Source organism: Dendrobates tinctorius, unplaced genomic scaffold (genome assembly GCF_039654945.1).
Source record: "Dendrobates tinctorius isolate UK_male_01 unplaced genomic scaffold, ASM3965494v1 ptg000036l, whole genome shotgun sequence".
Lineage (NCBI taxonomy): Eukaryota > Metazoa > Chordata > Amphibia > Anura > Dendrobatidae > Dendrobates > Dendrobates tinctorius.
Genome location: NW_027361704.1, coordinates 23,939,797 through 23,964,347, shown reverse-complemented (window position 1 = coordinate 23,964,347; position 24,551 = coordinate 23,939,797). Strand labels below are relative to the sequence as shown.

Below are 24,551 nucleotides of genomic sequence, written 5' to 3'. Positions count from 1 at the left end.
TAGGGTTACCTGAGGGTTCGCCATATCTATAAGAAACAGTATTAGCCAGGATCAAAACTAGGGGGGGGGGGGCAGAACCTCATACTGTTCCGCAGAATCTCATACTGCATACCTCAGCTGCTGCAGAACCTTATTCTGCACACCCCTACACTTGAAGATAAAGCCTGCACCTTAAGATGTGGTGAATGCAGTCTATTTATTCCAACTATCAATTGATGTTGATGTGCTACTGAAGACGAGCAATGCCTGTCCTGGGCAGCTATGAGGTGTACCTGACTGGTGCTAAAAAAAAAAAAGGAGTGTTAGTCTGTGTGCTTACCCGGCTTTCATTCTTTTTGATACAGATAAGATATGGATAGAAAGATATGGATAAATGGATAGAGCAGATTTCTAATCTGCTTTTGCTATTGAAAACATCTATGAGCACAAAAACCTTTCAGGTGATGCGGTTTTTTTAAAAGCTGATCTGCTTTTGCAGCTGAAAAACGTATCCTCAAAAAACGCAGGAAAAACGCTGTGTGTGAATGTAGCCTTAGATCAGGAATAGAACAGCCATTTATAGGACATTTCATAACTTTCCCAAATTCCTATGAAAAAATATTCAGCACATTCCGCATTGAACTACTGTACCCAATTTATTATATATATTTTAGGAGTCGGTCCATTTTATACCGACTCCACTAATATGAGCTCCTACTCCACAGCCCTGGCTACAGCGATCCCGACAACGATACGACCTGGTAAGGATCGCTGGTACGTCACTACATGGTCGCTAGTAAGCTGTCAAACAGGCAGATCTACTCAACGACGCAGCAACGATTCGGCGATCCGTATAACGACCTCGGCGGTCGTTGGGACCTTGTCACACAGCATCTATTCTGATGACTCAGACCTCAATAGGCGTGAGTTCTGAGTCGACAACGAGGTCGCTCGTCGTTGTTACGGCATCAATCACAGCGATGCATGCCGGCCAGCAGGACACCAACAATCAAAAAATGGCCTAGGACATTCGAGCACGATCACCGATATCGCAGCGGGGGGCGGTGGCCGCTATGTGTCACACGTAGCGAGATCGCTGGCGAGGGCGCTGTTGCGTCGCAAAAACTGTGACGTTTCAGCGATCTCGCTAACGATCTCGCTATGTGTAACGGGGCCTTTAGAATAATCTCTGTGCTGTCCTTGCATATATTTGTAGATTATAATAAGATGGCGTCTCAGCCTTCATTTTATTTAAAAGTGAATAACCCCAAGTTTGATAACCTATCTTTGTACTTCTGTTCACCTATTCCTTTAATAACTCTTCAAGCTAGAGTGTGGGGAAAAAAGTATTTGCTACACTGCCAATTTTGCAAGTTTTCCCACCTACAAAGAATGGAGAGGTCTGTAATTTTTATCATAGGTACACTTCTACTGTGAATCAAAAAAAATCAGAAAATCACATTATATGATTTTTAAATAATTAAATTGCATTTTATTGCATGAAATTAGTATTTGATCACCTACCAACGAGCAAGAATTCTGGCTCTCGCAGACCTAGTTTTTCTTTAAGAAGCCCTCCTACTCTGCACTCATTACCTGTTTTAATTAATTTCACCTGTTTGAACTCGTTACATGTATATAAGACACCTGTCCACACACTCAATCAATCACGTTCCAACCTCTCCACCATGTCCAAGACCAAAGAATTGACTAAGGACACCAGGGACAAAATTCTAGACCTGCACAAGGCTGGGATGGGCTACAGGACAGTAGGCAAGCAGCTTGGTGAGAAGGCAACAATTGTTGGTGCAATTATTAGAAAATGGAAGAAACACAAGATGACTGTCAATCTTCCTGTGTTTGGGACTCCATAAAAGGTCTTGCCTCATGGGGTAAGAATAATTCTGAGAAAGGTCAAGAATCATCCAAGAACCTCACGGAAGGACCTGGTCAATGACCTGAAGAGAGCTGGGACCACAGTCTCAAACATTACCATTAGTAACACACTACGCCGTCAAGGTTTAAAATCCTGCAGGACATGCAAGGTCGCCTTGCTCATGCCAGAACATGTCCAGGCCCATTTGAAGTTCACCAAGGACCATCTGGATGATCCAGAGGAGGCATGGAAGAAGGTTGTGTGGTCAGATGAGACCAAAATATAACTTTGTGGTATCAACTCCACTCGTTTTGTTTGGAGGAAGAAGGATGAGTACAACCCCATGAACACTGTTGCAACCATGAAGTATGGTGGGGAAAACATAATACTTTGGGGTGCCTTTCTGCCAAGGGGACAAAACGACTGCACCGTATTGAAGGGAGAAATGGATGGGGTCATGTATCGCAAGATTTTGGCCAACAACCTCCTTCCCTCAGTAAGAGCATTGAAGATGGTTCGTGGCTGGGTCTTATGACCCAAAATACACAGTCAGGGCAACTAAGGCCTAGCTCCGTAAGAAGCATTTCAGAGTCCTGGAATGGCCAAGTCAGTCTACAGACCTGAACTCAATAGATAATCTTTGGAGGAAGCTGAAACTCAATGTTCTCAGAACCTCACAGAAGGACCTGGTCAATGACCTGAAAAGAGTTGGGACCACAGTCTCAAACATTACTTTTAGTAACACACTACACTGTCATGGATTAGAATCCTACAGGTAATGGAAGGTCCCCCTTCTCACGCCAGCATATGTCCAGGCTCGTTCGCCAATGATCATCTGGATGATACAGAGGAGGCATGGGAGAAGGTCATGTTGTCAGTTGAAACCAAAATAGAACTTTTTGGCATCATTCCACTCACCATGTTTGGAGGAAGAAGAATGATGAGTTCAACTCCAAGAACACTGTCCAACCGTAAAACATGGTGGGGAAAACATCATTCTTTGGTGTGCTTTTCTGCAAAGAAAAAGGACGACTGTACCGTATTGAAGGGAGGATGGATGGGGTCATGTATCACAAGATTTTGACCAACAACCTCCTTTCAGTAAGAGCATTGAAGATGGGTCGTGGCGGTGTCTTCTAGCATGACAGTGATCCAAAACACACAGCCAGGAGTGGCTCCATAAGAAGCATTTCAAGGTCCTGGAGTGGCCTAGCCAGTTTACAGACCTGATCCCAATAGAAAATCTTTGGAAGGGGCTGAAACTCTGTGTTGCCCAGCGACATCCCCGAAACCTCAAAGATCTGGAGGAGATCTGTATGGAGGAGTGGGTCAAAATCCCTGCTGCAGTGTGTGCAAACTTGAAGAACTACAGGAAACGTCTGATCTCTGTAATTGCAAACAAAGGTTTCTGTACCAAATATTAAGTTCTGTTTTTCCATTGTATCAAATACTTATTTCATAAAATAAAATGCAAATTAATTATGTAAAAATCATACAATGTGATTTTTTTGGATTTTTATTTTTAGATTCTGTTTCCCACAATTGAAGTGTACCTATGATAAAAATTACAGTCCTCTGCATTCTTTGTAGGAGGGAGAACGTTGCCAAATCGGCTGTGTATCAAATAATTATTTTCCCCACTATATCCCCTTTTTATAAACTGGAGTCCAAAATTCTGCTAAATATTGTAAGAGTTTCCACATTAGTGACGTGTATAGAGACAAAACTACAGTTGTGGCCAAAAGTATTGACACCCCTGCAATTCTGTCAGATAATACTCAGTTTCTTCCTGAAAATGATTGCAAACACAAATTCTTTGGTATTATTATCTTCATTTAATTTGTCTTAAATGAAAAAACACAAAAATAATTATCCTAAAGCCAAATTGGATATAATTCCACACCAAACATAAAAAAGAGGGTGGACAAAAGTATTGGCACTGTTCGAAAAATCATGTGATGCTTCTCTAATTTGTGTAATTATCAGCACCTGTAACTTGTGGCACCTAACAGGTGTTGGCAATAACTAAATCACACTTGCAGCCAGTTGACATGGATTAAAGTTGACTCAACCTCTGTCCTGTGTCCTTGTGTGTACCATATTGAGCATGGAGAAAAGAAAGAAGACCAAAGAACTGTCTGAGGACTTGAGAAACCAAATTGTGAGGAAGCATGGGGTGTCAATACTTTTGGCCACGACTGTATGTTCTTGTCAGGAGCATCTATGCCTCTTTTAAAGCATCCAAATCTTTTTCAGTGACAGTCTTGCCCAATATTTTACACTTTAGTACTTAATTGTACATTTTGTTTTCTCTGCCCACGTGGCTGACATATTTATCTACATTAAACTTCAATTGCCATTTCTCAGCCCAAGCTCCATATCTTACATAAATCCCTCGTGAAATATTACATTATCCTCCTCTGTGTTGATTACCTTGCAGAGCTTGGTATCATATGCAAATATTGAAATTCTACTTCACATGCCCTGTACAAAGTCATTAATACACATGAAAATGAAGAAGGCCCAACACTAATCCCTGTGGTATTCCACTGGTAACTGTGACCCATTCAGTGTGTTCCGTTAATAACCAGCCTCTGTTTCCTATCATTGATCTGGTTGTTATTCCAATTACACATCTGTTCACCTAATCCCATTGCTCTCATTTTCTATACCAACCTTTTATGTGGCACTGTATTAAATATCTTTGAAAAGTCCAGATACACAACATCCACGGCGTTTCCCTAGTCCATTCTGACACTTGCCTTTTTATGAAAATTGGTCAGATTCGTGTGACAAGACCGATCCTTCATAAACCCATGTTAGCTGTGTGTCATGAGGGGGTTTTTTTTTTCGTGAGATTCTCCCCTATAGAGTCTCTTGGAAAACCCTCAATGATTTTGCCCTCATTAACAGTTATAGGTACAGGCCTGTAATTTCAGGGTTTTTTTTCCCCTTTTTGAATATTGGCACCACATTGGCTATACACCAGTCCTCCGGATCAGAACCTGTCATTATGGAATCATTAAATATTAGAAATTATGGTCTGTGGTTATTGTACTTAATTCTTACAAATGATGTATGCCACCCGGGCCCGGTAATTTATCTGTTTTAGTGTTTTGAGGTATAAACTTTATTTCCTGCTGGGTTAAGCAGGCAGTCTTTAATTAACAACTTATAGTATCCCAGATCATGTATAGATGTTCCTGTCTAAATACTTAAAGGGAACCTGTCAGTGGGATTGTGCTCTGTAAACTACAGACAGTATCAGGTTGCCGTTGTTATACTGATTAAAGTGAGACTAGTTGATGAAATCCGTCTTGTGGTTGCTTAATCTGCATTTGTAGTTTTCATTTAATGATCTGCTTGTGCTTTGGGGCGGCCTGTGGGAGGTCTTTATGCGGTGCTCTGCTTACATATGCGTCATTATGAGCTTATTACAGGTCACTGATTCTTCAGTGACCTGCCCTCTATTTTACATACTGTATATACTATTGTTTGAAAAAAAACAAACAACATTCATCTTGCAGGCAAAAGTGGCAGCACTTGCATTGTAGCATGATACGATAGATATTATGCATAAATTTATTTTATTTAGGCATTTTGTTGTAAAAATAAAATGATCTTAATCAAAATGGCGCCTGAGCCTGCGCAGTAGCACCTGCCACATTTCAATAGATGCTACTGCGCAGTTGCCACCACCGGTGCCATTTTGCTGGAGAAAAAAAAAATTTGGTTCCATCAAAACTTCATATCAGCGATTCGATAGATGCTACAGCAAAACAAAATGCTCACAAAAAATTAATATAGACATATCATACATCATATCATGCTACAGCGCCGTCATGATGAATGTTATTCTTTTTTTTTTTACCAATAGTATATTCAGTATGTACATATATTCATTATGCAAACTAGGGGGCTGGTGACTGAGGGATCAGTGACCTGTCATAAGCCATACGCCATACTGAGGAATATCTAATCAGAGCACCACATGGAGACCCTCCACATGCCGCCCCAGAGCAGGAGAATCTCATTAACTGGGGAAAAAAAAGATTAATCAACCACAATACTGATTTTATCAACCAAGGTACCATCAGTATAACAAAGCCAACCTGACAGTGCCTGTAGGTTACTATGAAAAATCCTGCTGGTTCACTTTAAGAAATGAAGAAGTTTAAGATTGGCCTTCCCTCATTCTCTTCCACCATTTAACTGATTGTATTTATGTGGCCAAAATAGGTTGTTTAAATGTGTGTGTATATACATACAGTGGGGAAAAATGTATTTAGTCAGCCATCAATTGTGCAAGTTCTCCCACTTTAAAAGATAAGAAAGGCCTGTAATTGGCATCATAGGTAGACCACAAACTATGAGAGTCAAAATGAGAAAACAAATCCAGAAAATCACCTCGTCTGATTTTGGCAATATTTATTTAGGAAATTATGGTGGAAAATAAGATTTTGGTGATTAAAAAAGTTAATCTCAATATTTTTGGTAAAAGGGTAGGAAAGAAAGAAAGCGCACCGATCTAAATGTATAATTAGATCATAGGTGAATAGAGATGTCACTCACCTTTTATAAATCTTGATATCTTGCATATAGGTCACTTAGGACCATTAGTTATTCAAAGGTAGATTTCTGCTGTGGTAGGTATTCTGTAAATCCCTGGTAGCTAGTAAGTCACTCGGATCAAGTAACCATAGGAATGTTATCCAATAAATTTTATACCGGGCTATTTGCGCTCCCGTAGGTGTAGGATCCAAGACTTATTATCCAAAAAAGGTTTTTAATAGTTAACAAGCACATACAACGCGTTTCGACAGTATAAAAGGTCTTCCTCAGGTATATTGTGCTTGTTAAATTGTTGTTGTATGTGCTTGTTAAATATTAAAATCCTTTTTTGGATAATAAGAAGCCTTGGATCCTACACCTACGGGAGCGCAAATAGCCTGGTATAAAATTTATTGGATCTCAATATTTTGTTATATATCCATTGTTGGCAATGATAGATGTCACATGTTTTCTGTAAGTCTTCACAAGGTTGGCACACACTGTTGGTGGTATGTTGGCCCATTCCTCCATGCAGATCTCCTCTAGAGCAGTGATGTTTTGGGCCTTTCGCTGGGTAACACAGATTTTTAAATCCCTCCAAAGTTTTTCTATGGGGTTGAGATGTGGAGGCTGGCTACGCCACTCCAGGTCCTTCATATGCTTCTTACAAAGCCATGCCTTCGTTGCCCTGGTGGTGTGCTTGGGATCATGTCATGCTGAAAGACCCATCCACATTTCATCTTCAATGCCCTTGCTGATGGAAGGAGGTTTACGCTCAAAATCTCTCGATACATTTCCCCATTCATTCTTTCATACAGGATCAGTCGTCCTGGTCCCTTTGCAGAGAAACAGCCCCAAAGCATGATGTTGCCACCCCCATGGTTCACAGTTGGTTTGGTGTTCTTTGGATGCTACTCAGCATTCTGTCTCCTCAAAACACGACGAGTTTTGCTTCTACCAAACAGTTCTACTTTGGTTTCATCAGACCTTATAACATTCTCCCAATACTCTTCTGGATAATCCAAATGCTGTCTAGCAAACTTCAGACGGGCCCGGACATGTTCTGGCTTAAGCAGGGGGACACGTCTGGCACTGCAGGATCTGAGTCCCTGGGGGTGTAGTGTGTTACTGATGGTAGCCTTTGTTATGGTGCTCCCAGCTCTATGCAGGTCATTCACTAGGTCCCCCCGTGTGGTTCTGGGGTTTTTGAATACCTGTGGGAGTTTCCTAACAGGCATTCCACACATGTATTCAAGCTGTCTAGCAGTCGCAAATCATGGAGATGAGACGACGAAAACTAAATCTCCGAGCACGCCAAAATACTCGGAAGAAACCCGAGCATGCTCGGAAAATCCCGAGCAATGAGTATACTCACTCATCACTAGTCTTCATCATAGTGGAGTTTGGAGTGTGACTGTTTGAGGTTTTGGATAGGTGTCTTTTATACTGATAACAAGTTCTAACAGGTGCCATTACTGCAGGTAATGAGTGGAGCCTCTTAAGAAGTCACAAGTCTGTGAGAGCCAGAAATCTTGCATGTTTTTAGGTGACTGAATACTTATTTGCCACCATAAATTATCAGACAAGGTGATTTTCTGGATTTGTTTTCTCATTTTGACTCTCTCAGTTGTGGTCTACCTATGATGTCAATTACAGACCTCCCTCATCTTTTTAAGTGGGAGAACATGCACAATTGGTGGCTGACTAAATACTCCCCACCCCACTGTGTGTGTGTGTGTATATATATATATATATATATATATATATATATATATATATATATATATAGTGTGTTATCATAACCTATATTTCAGTATATTAATTGTTTTGTTTTTATTTTTCCTGCAGTCAATATTTGCTCCATTCCTTACATTGCAACTTGCATTTTTGGGACTGTCCAAGTATTTTCCAAAGGTAATAAAGAAGAATGAAACTAATGCTTTTTAAATTTTCTTTCAGCATTTATTTGGTCTTTTTAAAATATTTTAATGTGTTCTTGAATGTTCTTGCTCCTGTAGTATACTGTGTTGTTTGATGAATTTTGGTTGTAGAGCTATTTGCATTGCCTTAAAAAAGCATTTAGTAGAACTGTGACATAAATTTCCAGTGGTGTAGACAACGGAGCACTCTATTGTACAGCGCATGTCAGTTGCCTTTACAACCATCAAACAAACCTCTCCGGATCTTTCGAAGATGGGTGGAAGCATTGGTCCTTCAGTGTATGTGAAGTGCAGTATACTCGGAAATTTAACTTGGGTGAGGGGGATGGAGGGAGGCAATGGAGCTTAGCTGTTTCCAATATCCATCCATTTCACAGTCCCTCTCCCTCCAGCTTAGCAGCCATGTCTGTCAAATAAAATAAAGGTTAACATTGCTAAGGGTGGCCATAGTCAGACTTGTCTGTACTGCTGTTCCACACAGGCATGTTCTTCTCCTCGTCAGAAATTTTTCTTAAAAAAAAAATTGAAATAAAGGGGGCGATAAAAGCGCTGCTGAGTGTGATAGGCAAGAAATATCTACATAAGAATTTCTTAAAAGAATAAGGGCTATGCGTTTTAGCATCAGACAAATGTGTTCCTCAGGCCAGCCATGTATGTTAGCAATACAACAGAAGAAAGTCACACACTGCAAAAATGGGAACGAAAGGAAAAGTCACACGCTGCAAAAATGGGAACGAAAGGAAAAGTCACACTCTGCAAAAATGGGAAAGGAGGAAAAAGTCAGACACTGTAAAAATGGGAAAGGAGGAAAAGTCACACTGCAAAAATGGGAACGAAAGGAAAAGTCACACGCTGCAAAAATGGGAACGAAAGGAAAAGTCACACGCTGCAAAAATGGGAACGAAAGGAAAAGTCACACTCTGCAAAAATGGGAAAGGAGGAAAAAGTCACACACTGCAAAAATGGGAAAGGAGGAAAAGTCACACACTGCAAAAATGGGAAAGGAGGAAAAAGTCACACACTGTAAAAATGGGAAAGGAGGAAATGTCACACACTGTAAAAATGGGAAAGGAGGAAAAGTCACACACTGTAAAAATGGGAAAGGATTACACACATACAGATTCTATTTTTTGTGCATTATCATACCAAGCGGCCATGTCCTGATTGGAGGCTGGCTGCCTCATCAGGTATTTTTGCACCTGTGCCATCTTAATGGGTCCGCTGCCCCTTGTTTAGTGCATTTGTTCTGTAGCCTAGGCAGGTAAGCATCTTTGCCTGCATGTTGGTGCTTTTATCTAACCTTGTCTTTTTTGGTGTTTTTCTTTTTTAATGTACACATTGGCCAGATTATGTAAAGTTACCTAAAACTACACTTATGATGTAATGTTCTGTCATCTAATAAATGCCCATTTCCCCTGTTTGTTCTCACTGTGTCAGGAGTGAGTGGAGCAGATGGTTGCACGTGACTAGTGTATCTTTTTCATTTTTTAGTGAATTGCTGAGAGCTAAACTTGGCTTAATCCTTCAGTCCCATAGACCTTGAATGGAACATTAGCTGTAATGCACATTACTTTCCATTTTGTCACGATGCAGTGAGAAAATCCGAGAAAATCCCTCTAAAGTTATAGGTTTTGAGTTTATAGTATACTAGTAGAATTCCCTTAGACATGGCATCCTAGTGACCACACCAGTTGGCATTGTCTGACCATTGAAAGAGAAACTTGACAAAATGTGTATAACAGTTTTAAAAAACTAACAAGTCTACACTATTTTCCCTTTTTAGGGTGAAAAGAAGACTAAAACAACTGTCCTCACCGCCGCTCTTCTTTTGTCTGGAATACCTTCTGAAGTAATAAGTCGTTCACTGGATACATATGGCAAGATGGTGGATGTTTTTACTGACCTCTGCGTTTACTTCTTCACCTTTATATTCTGTCACGAAGTACTTTTATTGTTTGGTACAAAAGATCTGTGACTAGTCATACTTTTAAAAGAGACTGTGAATTACAGTCCAGGCTGATTTATTCTTATATGGAGTCTAAATAAATTATTAGCAGCATCATAGTTGGGAAATTTACAGTCTTGTTTATTATGTATGAAATTGGAATTTGAAGTATCAGTTTGTATATAACAACTAGAAAGTGTCTATGAAATGAATATATTCCTCAGAATACTATATCAAAGAAGACTGTATCTCACTTTCCTTCCTACACAGTGCCGCACCGCAGTGTCCGTATGAAGGATCCTTGTAGCTTGTATACAACACTGTAGAAACAGATTCTACTTTCGCCTCCCGTTATTGTAGTTTGGCACTTTATACTGATGGCCTACCCATAGGATGGGTTATCAGTATCCAATCGGTGGGGGGGGCGACACCTGTCCGTTCTTGGTAGCAGTTGGATGGTCTCTGTTGCGGAGGCGAACTCTATGGCTTATACGCATATCTAAACCATTTCCAATAAATCCGCATTCTCCACTGCAGCCGCTATATAGTTGGCAGAGCTGTGTAGTTCAGCTGAGCACATCCAGCCGGCATTGGGAATAGTTGGTCAGCGGGGTGCCAGGTGTCGCACCCCCACCGATTTAATATTGATAACCTATTCTAAGGATGGGCCATTTAATATAAAGCACCAGAAAACACCTTTTAATATAAGCTTTGCTCATGGAGATTTCCATTTCCCTCAGACTTTATTCCCAAACTTTTATGCCATAAACTCATTTTCTTGAGGGCAACATCTTTGTTGCATTGAAGCCATTTTGTATTCTTTTGCATATTTTGGTTTTATTTGCTCTGATATAACTATAGCAGATTGTCCTTCAGGATTCTCCTATTTGTACATGTGGTCTCTCTGATCTCGGCCAAGCACATTTCATGCGGTTTTGGGGATTTTTCTGGTTGAAGTGAAGTTGTGCAGCATTTTAAACCTTTTTCTTTAGATATTGTTGATTTAGATTACTGAACCCCAAGAGAAATACATTGTCTTAAAACTTCCATTCTGCCGACTTAGTGATATTGGCTTGTGTGATACCCACTTATAAAAACCACAATTTCATATGTGTAAGTGTGACATAGAAGAGTGACTAGTCATGTATTCAGTTGTTTAGAGTTTATTGTATGTCGGCCATGTTGGAGACTTGGACGTCTGAATGAGACTAAATCTATAGTAACAGGTCTGGGTTGTACATACCAGTTCATGTTTTTAGCAATACAATACATATCCCATCCCATATCCGTTGTTTTTGGGGGAGTCTGGGATTGGCTGAGTGTCGTCCAAAAAAAAGACACATGCCCATTTTTTTCTGAGACTTGTATCAAAATCACATATTGTAGTTTATGGATCCATGAAAAAAACGCTTACTGACTGCTACAAAAGGGTTAAGAAACCGCCATCAGTTTTTGGTTTTGTTTTTGCATATAAGAAAAACTGATCAACCGCTCATGGTAAAAACGGACACTGAACAATCACAAAGGAAAATCTGATCCAACACAATGGTAAATATCGGTACATTTTTTTCACGCACAAGAAAACATGGATGTCATGTGAATTAGTCCCTAAGCCTGTTCTTTCTCTGATATTAACCCCTTCACAACCTTTGACATATATTTACGTGAAAGGTCGCGTCCCTGCCTTTGATATGGACTCCCAACGCTGAGCCCATGTGTTTTCCCCCCAATTTGATGGCTGATTTAATCAGCCATCAAGTGCCTTTAACAGTTGCAGGTGGAGCCCTCGGCCGTTAATGTGTTAAATCCCGCTGTCAATCACTAAGAGCAGGATTTAGCCCGCACCAGCAGAAAGCGCGTCTCAAACCACGCCCATCAACGCCTATGTCACATGATCATAAAACGGAGTAATGGGAAAAACAATCAAAATGCCAGCAGTATGTTTTTTTTTGTCTGCAGCAACATTGCAATAAGAGGCGATCAAAGCATCATATCTACCCTTAATTAAGATCAATAAAAACATCAGCTCAGGGAGCAAAAAAATAAGCCCTCGCCCAGCCCCAGCTCCAGAAAAATAAAAACGCTACTGGTCTCTGAAAATGGTGACATAAGCAACATTTTTTGGTTCTTACAAATTTAAAAAAAACTTTCACCACTTAAATAATAAAAAAATAAATATATAAATAAAAAAACATACATGTTGGTATCTCTGTACTCGTACTGACATGGGAAATCATACTGCCAGGCCAATTTTACCATACAGTGAACATGGTAAATATAAAAAAAAAAAAAAAAAAATGTGGAATTTCACTTTTTTTGGCAATTTCAAAGAACTTGTAATTTTTTGCCCATTTTCCAGTACACTATGTGATAAAATCAATGGTGTCATTCAAAAGTACAACTCGTCCTGCAACAAACAAGCACTCACACAGCTAAATTTATAAAATATAAATGTATCACTCTCGGAAGAAGGGGAAGAGCAAACGAAGGCACAAAAGCGGAATATCACAAGGTCATGAAGGGTTAAATAGCATATTAATTTTTTCCCACCCTCAATCGTGTGTGTGTGTGTGTGTGTGTGTGTGTATATATACAGTGCCTACAAGTAGTATTCAACCCCCTGCAGATTTAGCAGGTTTACACATTCGGAATTAACTTGACATTGTGACATTTGGACTGTAGATCAGCCTGGAAGTGTGAAATGCACTGCAGCAAAAAAGAATGTTATTTCTTTGTAATTTTTTTTTAAATTGTGAAAAGTTTATTCAGAGGGTCATTTATTATTCAAGCCCTCAAACCACCAGAATTCTGTTTGGTTCTCCTAAAGTATTAAGAAGTATTTCAGGCACAAAGAACAATGAGCTTCACATGTTTGGATTAATTATCTCTTTTTCCAGCCTTTTCTGACTATTTAAGACCCTCCCCAAACTTGTGAACAGCACTCATACATGGTCAACATGGGAAAGACAAAGGAGCATTCCAAGGCCATCAGAGACAAGATCGTGGAGGGTCACAAGGCTGGCAAGGGGTACAAAACCCTTTCCAAGGAGTTGGGCCTACCTGTCTCCACTGTTGGGAGCATCATCCGGAAGTGGAAGGCTTATGGAACTACTGTTAGCCTTCCACGGCCTGGACAGCCTTTGAAAGTTTCCTCCCGTGCCGAGGCCAGGCTTGTCCGAAGAGTCAAGGCTAACCCAAGGACAACAAGGAAGGAGCTCCGGGAAGATCTCATGGCAGTGGGGACATTGGTTTCAGTCAATACCATAAGTAACGTACTCCACCGCAATGGTCTCCGTTCCAGACGAGCCGTAAGGTACCTTTACTTTCAAAGCGTCATGTCAAGGCTCGTCTACAGTTTGCTCATGATCACTTGGAGGACTCTGAGACAGACTGGTTCAAGGTTCTCTGGTCTGATGAGACCAAGATCGAGATCTTTGGTGCCAACCACACACGTGACGTTTGGAGACTGGATGGCACTGCATACGACCCCAAGAATACCATCCCTACAGTCAAGCATGGTGGTGGCAGCATCATGCTGTGGGGCTGTTTCTCAGCCAAGGGGCCTGGCCATCTGGTCCGCATCCATGGGAAGATGGATAGCACGGCCTACCTGGAGATTTTGGCCAAGAACCTCCGCTCCTCCATCAAGGATCTTAAGATGGGTCGTCATTTCATCTTCCAACAAGACAACGACCCAAAGCACACAGCCAAGAAAACCAAGGCCTGGTTCAAGAGGCAAAAAATCAAGGTGTTGGAGTGGCCTAGTCAGTCTCCTGACCTTAACCCAATTGAAAACTTGTGGAAGGAGCTCAAGATTAAAGTCCACATGAGACACCCAAAGAACCTAGATAACTTGGAGAAGATCTGCATGGAGGAGTGGGCCAAGATAACTCCAGAGACCTGTGCCGGCCTGATCAGGTCTTATAAAAGACGATTATTAGCTGTAATTGCAAACAAGGGTTATTCCACAAACCTAGGGGTTGAATAATAATTGACCCACACTTGTATGTTTAAAATTTATTAAAATTTAACTGAGCAACATAACTTTTTGGTTTGTAAGATTTATGCATCTGTTAATAAATCCTGCTCTTGTGTGAAGTTTGAAGGCTCTAACTTATTTGCATCTTATCAAACCTGCTAAATCTGTAGGGGGTTGAATACTACTTGTAGGCACTGTGTGTATATGTATGTATATATATATATATATATATATATATACACATACATACAGTGGGGGAAATAAGTGTTTGATACCTTGCTGATTTTGTAAGTTTGACAACTGACAATGCCATGAACAGTCTATAATTTTACATTCTATAATTTTAAGGGTAGATTAATTTTAACATTGAGAGAATATCAAAAATAAAATCCATAAAATCACATTGTATAAATTATATAAATTTATGTGCATTTTGCAGTAAGAAATATGTATTTGATCCCCTACCAACTATTAAGAGTTCTGGCTCCTACAGACCAGTTAGACTCTCCTAATCAACTCGTTGCGTGCATTAAAGACAGCTGTCTTACATAGTCACCTTTATAAAAGACTCCTGTCCACAGACTCAATCAGTCAGACTCTAACTTCTAGAACATGGGCAAGACCAAAGAGCTTTCTAAGGATGTCAGGGACAAGATCATAGACCTGCAGAAAGCTGGAATGGGCTACAAAACCATAAGAAAGGTGCTGGATGAGAAGGAGACAACTGTTGGTGCAATAGTAAGAAAATGTACGGAATACAAAATGACTGTCAATTGACATCAATCTGGGGCACCATGCAAAATCTCACCTCGTGGGGTATGCTTGATCATGAGGAAGGTGAGAGATCAGCCTAAAACTACATGGGGGGAACTTGTTAATGATCTCAAGGCAGCTGGGACCACAGTCACCAAGAAAATCATTGGTAATACTTTAGGTTTAAAATCCTGCAGTGCCCGCAATGTCCCCCTGCTCAAGAAGGCACGTGTGCAGGCCCGTCTGAAGTTTGCCAATGATTGATTCTGTGAGTGATTGGGAGAAGGTGTTGTGGTCAGATGAGACAAAAATTGATCTCTTTGGCATTAACTCAACTCACGATGTTTGGAGGAAGAGAAATGCTGCCTATGACCCAAAGAACACCATCCTCACTGTCAAGCATGGAGGTGGAAACATTGTTTTTGGGGTGTTTCTCTGCTAAAGGCATAGGACTACTTCACCGCATCAATTGGAGAATCGATGGAGCCATGTACCGTAAAATCCTGAGTGACAACCTCCTTCCCTCTCTGCCAGGACATTAAAAATGGGTCGTTGCTGGGTCTTCCAGCAAGACAATGACCTAAAACATACAGCCAAGGCAACAAAGGAGTGGATCAAAAATAAGCACATTAAGGTCATGCAGTGGCCTAGCCAGCCTCCAGACCTTAAACCCATAGAAAACTTATGGGTGACACATGTGCAAACCTCATCATCAACTACAAAAAATTCTGACTGCTGTGCTTGCCAACAAGGGTTTTGCCACCAAGTATTAAGTCTTGTTTGCCAGAGGGATCAAATACTTATTTCTCACTGCAAAATGCAAATTAATTTATATATTTATACAATGTGATTTTTTTGGGGGGGGATTTTATTTTTGATATTCTACCTCTCAATGTTAAAATTAACCTACCCTTAAAATTATAGACTGTTCATGTCTTTCAGTAGGCAAAATTACAAAATCAGCAAGGGATCAAACACTTAACATATAAAGATTACATTTTTGGAATAAAATGGTCCACCATTACAACCTTACTAATACCATTTTCACAGTTCTTTTCCCCAAGGTGAGTGCATTATAAAAAAGCTGAAAAATAATTCCTCCATAAAATCAATGTCTAAATTGCTGTTTTTGCGGTTCACTTTAAAAAGCAAAAACTGTATCACACTAGCTTGCTCATGACGCCTTATTCAAGCACGTTTGCCTATCACTAGTCAATACCTAAAGACACAATAGTGCAATTGCTTATTCACCATCCCCTCAATTAAAGGGAATCTGTCAGTAGAATAAACCTTTCTATGGCTGATTTCACGTTAGCTTTCACATTCGTACGCGTCCATGCGTCATGCGCACCTATGTTTAACATGGCGTGTACATGGTCTTGTGTTTGCATGCGTTTTCGTGCACATGTGTTTTTTCAAGGTGTGCGCCTAGGCGCGCCAGACGCGACCTGTTGCATTTTTGGGTTCGCCGAAAGGCGTCTAAAAAACGCATGCGCACGGAATGCGACAAAATAACGCATTACAGTCTATGGGAACGCAGGCGTGCGCATGGACATGCGTTTTCGTGCGCATGCGTTTTTGGCGTAAAAATGTGTAGACACTGGTTTTAACCCCTAGAGAACAAATGCGCATAAAAACCGCAAACACATGGAAAAACACATGATGCGTTTTTGCATGCGTTTCTATTGCGCACGATGAGCTGCGCAAAAAAAGCTAATGTTAAATTAGCCTAAGCCATTTATATGGGCATGTAGGGCATAGGAAGCTAAGGTAACAATGTTTCTGCAATCCGATATCTTATTCCATCGAGATACACATTTTTCTTATATGCAAGTGAACTGTTAAGGACTATGGGCCGGGCACTGATCTTCATGAGAATCCGCCTTCAGAGCTTATTTGAAATCAATGGGGGCATTATCAGTGTGAGACATATAAATAACACAACAGTAGAACTGAACCTTGTCTTCTGACAAACACGTTTGCTGCAGCTCTCACAGCTCTGCTGTATTGCAACACTGGCTGCATATCAGATGGAAGCTGAAGCTGAGAGGAACCTGCAGATATGTGCGCTATAATCACACAGCTCTGCAGTGAGATCAGGAGAGAAGTCATTACATGTCTCACACCGGGAACGCCCCTTTTTATTTACAATAAGTCCTGGAGGCGGAGTATCATGCAGATCAGGGTTCAGCCCACAACCTTTAACAACTCATTTATTTATAAATAAGAAAAACATGAATTTCTCTGGAATAACACATCGGATTGCAGATATCGATGTACCATTTTATTTAGCTTCCCATTACTTGTATGCCCATATAAATGGCATAAAGGGTTGATCCTAATGACAGATTCATATTTAACAGACAAAAAAAAAACTAATCCAAGTTTTTTATACATTACCTGTAGTTCCTAACTCTGTTAATTTATTTTGCAACTGTTGAGCTAGATGAGGTTACAGTAGGTTAACCCCTTGGCATATAAGTCATTAGACAGCCGGCTTCCCTGTTACGATTTTAGCCTCCACTGCAGTGTGATCACCAATGGGTTTTTAGGCTGTGTTCACGTTGCGTTTTTGCTGAGCTTTTTTTTATGCAAATTAAAAGCTGCTTTTTAAAGTACTATAGTACTAGCAAAAGCTATGAGATTTCAGAAATCTTATGCAGACGGGTTTTTTTTTCCTGGCTGAATTAGAAAACTGATGCTTTTTTTTTTTTTAAACTGCAGCATCTCGCTTCTTTCCCATGGCCATGACCAATGTGAGAAAGTAAACAGTGCCTACAAAATTTGATTCCTCCGCGGTTGTTACAGTTGCAGTTACCATGTTTTTCGGATTATATAATGCACCCCCCCCCCCCAAAAAAAAAAAAAAAAAAGAAAATTGGTAGGAGAACGGGGGGGTGTTTTATAATCCGAATGTAGCTTACAGGCTGCAGTGGGGCAATGCTGTGGCTCCCAGGCTATAGGGGGTGTTCAGCGGTGCAGAGGCTCCACCAACATTATGTGAAAACCCAGAGCCCCTGCTTTTTCCATGCTTTTCAATGTGGTGGACTCCGGGGGAAATGGCCACTGAGATTTCAGCTGCGCATGCGCACCGCCTCTGGCGGCCATTTTGTCAGTTATAAAAATCTTTTGCCGCTAAATAATTTGCTCAGTTTTCCCTTTTTTTTACAAAAAGGTTTATGGTTACACATATGCCTTGCATTGTTCATGCTGTATGGTGTAAACAAAGCTGAACTTTGTGATCCTTAAAAAAGGAGAAATGAAGCTATTAAAACCTGCTTTTTATCTGCTGAGTTTTTGTTACTGCCAAGAGATCAGGTTTTGGCTGCAGCAAAAAAGCAGCCACAGATGGTGGTCTACTGAAAATTCTCCTATCTGAGACTGCTGACAGTATTCTGCAGTAAGGAATCATTGAAGTGTATTGTACCAGATACCACAGAGTTGTGTGTTCATGGTCACTGTTTCTGGTTATTATATGACTTCTATCATGCGATTTCACCAGTTTCCCTATGCAGGCTTTATCTCTAATTTCAGTTCTGTCTGAGTTGCTGAGTGGATACTAGCGCCTATGAGGTTTATGATAAAATTTATAAAGAGGAAAATTAATTCCTGCTTTTCTTTCTCTGTAGCACATGAGATAGAAGCAGCAGAAGGGGGAGAATATTACACAGCACTACTGAGCTGTGCGTCTGTGAATCCAGAACTGGAGTAATTGAAAACAGGTATCCTAAGCTGCTAGCTTAATCTGACATCCTTTAGCCTCACTGATCAGCTGTTTGCTCTGACACTGAGTAACCTGCTCCTGCCTACTGAATGACGCTGTGCTGTTCAGCTGATCGATGGGGGTGATGGTTGTCAGACTGAAAAGATAAAGATGATAGGTCATTAATATCAGCTCATCTGCACTTTGTTTTATACAAACTAATGGTCACAAAAAAGTTCATGCCCCAGAGTAGTCCTATTTGCAGACGAAACTGACAGATTTTAATAAATCAGCCTGTGATCTAAACTACTAAATGGACAGGATATAGATTTGCTGTCGGACTTGAAACACTAATTTGTGAATATGGCCTTACAGTTTCCTTGTAAAATAATTTATGGAAAAGTTTAGGGTTTATTAAGATACCCCATACTTAAAATTTTGGTGCATTCAAAATGCTATAACACATGTCTTAATGTAGAAAATGGTATACTTGGTACCAGGTATAGAACTGGATCCTATTAGCAGAGATATTTCTATCTATCTGTCTATCTCTGCTTTGTCCTAATGTACAGGGTGGGCCTTTTATAAAGTTGGATCCAAAATGGCCGCCATGGTCACCACCCACCTTGAAAAGTTTTCCCCCTAATGTGCCACAAATAGGAAGTTGATCTCACCAACCATTCCCATTTTATTTAGGTGGATCCATATAAATGGCCTACCCTGTACATATATTTTTCCCAAACAAACACTTAAAAATGTCATGCTTTATGTTCAAAATTACACTGTTATCCCTATATTCAGCTCATGACTTTTGGCCCTGAAAAATGTTCTCTGCCAAATAGGTTTCTTGATGTAAGAGTTTTCTATAGGAAAGCATAGCCCAGTGCTGACCTTTTCTCCTGCTCCTGGGGTCTCACTTATGAATAGTGCAGAGAACTATCTTACTGCTATATAAGAGGTATTATTCCTAGATTGTAAGGACTTGAATGTGCTTTCTATAGAAATTCAGGTACGTGAGTTAATTTTTATGTGACTTTATGCATTCTGCTCATGTTTCCCCTTAAAGCACATGAAATATGCTTGTCAATTTTTGTTCATGTCTTCAGTAACATGTACCTAATGAATAAAAATACAAAATCTTGACTGACTAAATTGCATCCTTGTGCTTAGTCTTTGTGTCTCATGTATGACCCTATATTTCTTTTACAAATTAAAAATACACTGTTCAAAAAGAAAAAAAAAAATTAAGGGATCAAGTACTTAACCCTCCGTCTGGAACAATATCTTTACTAACGAGTTAGGGAATAATGTGCCTGTCAGGCGCAGGCTAGAAAAATACCTATAATATCTAATTTTTGCAATTTCAGTGCTCTATAAGTGATCAGTGACCTTCAGAGAGATGTAATAAGAGACTACACAGAATCAGGTGCAAAAAAAGACCATTTACTTAACATAAAAGTAATAACCCTGAAATACAAACATTTCAAACCTCCCGCCAAATAGCCCCCAGTTTGACGCTGACAAATAACTCTATAAAGAAAATTTAGGGAAACAAACTTAATTTTAAGGTACCTAAAGTAATATTACACACACATTCATTCAGAATTAGATCCTGAAGGTTCCCCAGAAAAAACACATTTGCAAAGCAAAGAGCAAGAATTACACATCATTTCTGCATGTGTCAGGCAGATTGCATGATGACATTTGTGACATTCATAATTAGCCTTCTGTTCCCGCTTTCCATGGTGCAGGTGGTGCATCTCTCTTTTGGGCTGTGGTGCAGGTAGTGGATTTTCACTATCATCTTCTGGGCGGAATCTTTTGAGCTGAACTTTAAGGCCAGAGGGGATACCGATGGTTTTCATACTTCTCCTGCGTAGCTCTCCATGCATTAGTTCATGGGCCAATTTTTTCAGATAGGCTCTTTTACGGAGTGGTTCAAGCTGGTTTTCAAGGTAAATCACTTGTGAATTTATACTACCCAAATTCAGCATAGTGAAAAATATGACCATTGGCCAGCGCCTGGTGCTTCTGCTGACGCTGAGAGTTGAGCACATCTGATCAGGTTGCATTATAAAATGTAATTATCTCTGTTTTTTTTGTGCCTCAGACCCAGGATCGATGGCACCATCATTATGAAGTGTTGAGAGAAGTATTTTTTTTTTCGCGTGGTACATAGGAAACCAAAACCTTTCCATCATGGAATGCAAACATACTGCAGTACTGTTTTCTCCCTTTCACACTTACAAACTGTGGCGGCAATTCTTTTTTATTTTTTCTTACAGTTCCGACACATGAAAGCTTCTGCATTTTCAGATAATCAGTCAGATCACAATTTGAAAACCAATTGTCATCTGTTATGTTGCGACCCGATCCAAATAAGGGCTCAGACATTCTTTTTACAACATCACTGGGTTTGTTGCTGACACGGTAAGGATCATCTGGCTGTTTTCCTGCATAAATTTCAATGTTGTATGTGTAGGTCTTACTGGCATCAACAAGGGCATACATTTTTATTCCGAATTTGCTAGGTTTTGATGGAATATATTGACGAAATGCGCATCTGCCACGAAAACCAGGGAGCATTTGGCCAATAGTGAGATTCGCCCCAGACCAATAGCTTTTCTTACAATTTTCCACAAATTTTTGGAATAAATCCCAAATTGGAGCAAGTCTGTCATATGTTTTACATTCAGTTCGGGTAGTTCTGTCGTCAAACCGTTGTTTTTTTTTATCTTTTCCCATATAATATGATTCTACATCGTCTTCATCCTCATCACTGTCACCATCTTGCTCTGTTTCAGAATCAATTTCACATACTTCCACCTCATCATGAGAATCAATCTCACTTTCTTCTCCTAAATCCTCATTCAGTGTGGGATCTTCATCATCATCATCTAACAGCATGTTTCTCACTTCCTCAACATGAAGGGGCTCTGATAAATTATACATTTTCCTCTCCATTTCAGCAGATAATCTGAAGCACGAGAAAGAATGTGTTAGGGAACAATGTGCCTGAGAAGCACACTTTCATTTGTAATCTGCCTTATTTCTATGAAATATCCACACACTTTGCACTATCCATTCATAAAACAAGCTAAATAAACAATTGTGATGCCTAAAAACATAAAATACCAACCTTATAAAGTGTGACGTGTTCGGGAACAATGAGCCTGAGAAGCCAGCACAGCTCTATCTGCCCTCCTGAAGCTCTGCAATCCAACTAGTGATGTGTCGTTCACGAATGATCCGATTCAAAGAGCCAGCTCCCTGCTGTGTACGAAATGAGCCGGCTCTGCAGGGTGAATGAGCCGTCATTTTTTTTTTTTCTGGCAGCTTATCAGCTTCAGCTTAAAGGGGTTGTCCGGGCTTTTCACATAATCTCAGTACATATCTGGGCTGCAGAATTATGACAATAAGTAATTTACTTTCTGTCACTAGTTTGCGCAGTTTTCTAGATATTCTGAACAGAACGTCCAAGCATTGGCATTGAAATGAGAACTAGTCGTAACCTCCTACTCTACTCCAAACATGCCCTCTATAGCAACAACCCCACCCTCCATAGCTACAGGCCCTCCCCGTCCACATGAAGAAGCCCTCATCACACAATAACAAATCCTCCCCCTCTAGCAGCCTCACTGCAGAGAGAAGACCACCCAGCTGCTCCTCCCCCAGACACACTCTGAACAGTGATCTATGGAAAGTGAAACTAGTGAGGAGTGAAAATCGTCCTGTATTCTGGGCCACTCCATGATTACAATACATAACTCATTATCAGTAATTCCTTCCCTCACTGTCCCAGGCTGCTGGCAGCAGTGAGAACAGACTGTGTGATGGCCAGTGATGGGGTCTGCAGCTTCTAATCTGCACAGGGGATGGCAGTCAATGATGTAATCTGTTGTGTGACAAAGCCTCTGCTGTGGGAATGAGACAGCTCTGTGTCACTGATGTCTTCACACAGCAGCAGATTTGGTGCAGTGTATGTGTGAGCACTGTGTCTCTAATGACACAAATACTGATGGGAGCAGCCTGTCCCAGAATATAGGACGATTTTCCCTCCTCACTGGTTTCACTTTGCATAGATCACTGTTCAGCTTGTGTCTGGGGGAGGAGCAGCTGCTCTGCAGTGAGGCTGCTAGAGGGGGAGGATTTGTTACTGTGTGATGAGGGCTTCTTCATGTGGACGGGGAGGGCCTGTAGCTATGGAGTGCATGTTTGGAGTAGAGTAGGAGGTTTCAATGCCATAACACCCCCCACTTGGACGTTCTGTTCCTAATATCTAAAAAACCGTGCAAACTAGTGACAAAGTAAATTACTTATTGTCATAATTCTGCAGCCCAGTTATGTACTGAGATTATGTGAAAAGCCCGGACAACCTCTTTAAGGCCCCGTCACACACAGCGATCTCGCCAGCGAGATCGCAGTGTGTGACGGGGATCAGCGACCGGCCCCCCTGCCGGGTATCGCTGATCGTGCTCGATCGTCCTGGGCCATTTTGTGATCGCTGGTCTCCCGCTGCGTGTGGCAGCGAGAGACCAGCGATCAGCGATGCTGGATGCTGTTTTCTAAAGTAAACATCGGGTATCTAGGAGCCGCTGGAGGTCCTCAATGGACCTGAAGGGAGTTACGGAAGCAGTGTAACACTGCGAGCTACGTTATTTCTACAACTCCGGAGTTAAACCAGCAACATAGTTTGCTTTGCTAAATTTTTTCCATAACTTACATTTATTTCTATGGAAGAACACTTTGCCTAAACCTGTATAGTCAAGATATACTGTATTAAATCTTCTAGAGAACTTTATATATATTTAAATCTGCTATACTAGCACTGCATTCACCTCCCTCAGACAGGATCGTCACTTCATAGGATGCATTGTCAAACATTTCAGCATTATATCTGGGTTGTGGCAAAGATCCACTATTTTTGCCATGTCGATGGAACCTCTGAGCTGGCCTGAACAGGATACAATAGAAATAATAATTGAACATCTTGAGACACAAGGTAGCCCTACACTGTGCTCACAATTATTTGGCAAGTATTTAGCCATTTTTATGCAGATTTTCCAACTCCAAGCTGTATAACCTTGAATGCTTAATGGATGAAACAGAGCAGGTGATATGTATTTGTGTAATGAGGGGGGTGTGGCGTAAGGATACAACACCCTTTATCAAGGTGTGCAAAATTATCAGGCAGCTTGTTTTCCCCAGGCAAAATGGGCCAAAAAGCAAGATTTAACTGACTCTGAAAAGTCAAAAATTGTTACAAGTCTTACAGAGGTATGCAGCACTTTTGAAATTGCTAAGATATTGGGGCATGTGACCACTGGTGACTGATAATTGGTTATTGGGGTTGTTACCATATATTCTTGTATGATGATTTCTGTTGCTCTGTACGATTAATAGGCCCATTATAGAGACTAATGATGGGCGTGCATTCTCGGGTGGTATCCAAGTATCTTGGGCATGCTCGAGTCCCCGCGGCTGCATGTCTCACAGCTGTTAGACAGCCGCAACACATGCAGGGATTGCCTAACAAACATGATATCGCATAACATGATACCCCAGCACGCTCGCTCATCACTAATGGGGAATCCTTAGGGCACAGTCTTCATTGAGAAGAGGTGTTGTCTTAGGGTCAGATAATTGTCACGTACCCACTTCTCAGCACGTGACTTTGGATTGTGCCTGCAAGGGTTAATCTATCTCCTCTCCCTCAGTGCAGCATTCAACCTCTGTTCTATGCTGCAATGGGAGCATAAATCACACCCTGACACAGACCACACACCCCGCTCATACACGCTGCCACCACTCGCCGAACACACGGG

The 24,551-nt window shown here is 40.7% G+C and overlaps 1 protein-coding gene across 1 annotated transcript in view; it reads left to right on the top strand.

Moving 5' to 3' along the window:
* Positions 1–11,338, top strand: part of CAMLG (calcium modulating ligand) — a 37,626-nt gene extending 26,288 nt beyond the window's left edge. The window contains exons 3-4 of the mRNA XM_073573752.1: positions 8,255–8,320; positions 10,130–11,338. Coding sequence (XP_073429853.1) covers positions 8,255–8,320; positions 10,130–10,321 — 258 coding nt within the window. The 3' untranslated portion in view covers positions 10,322–11,338. The remainder of the gene's footprint in view (positions 1–8,254; positions 8,321–10,129) is intronic.
* Positions 11,339–24,551: the final 13,213 nt, after the last annotated feature.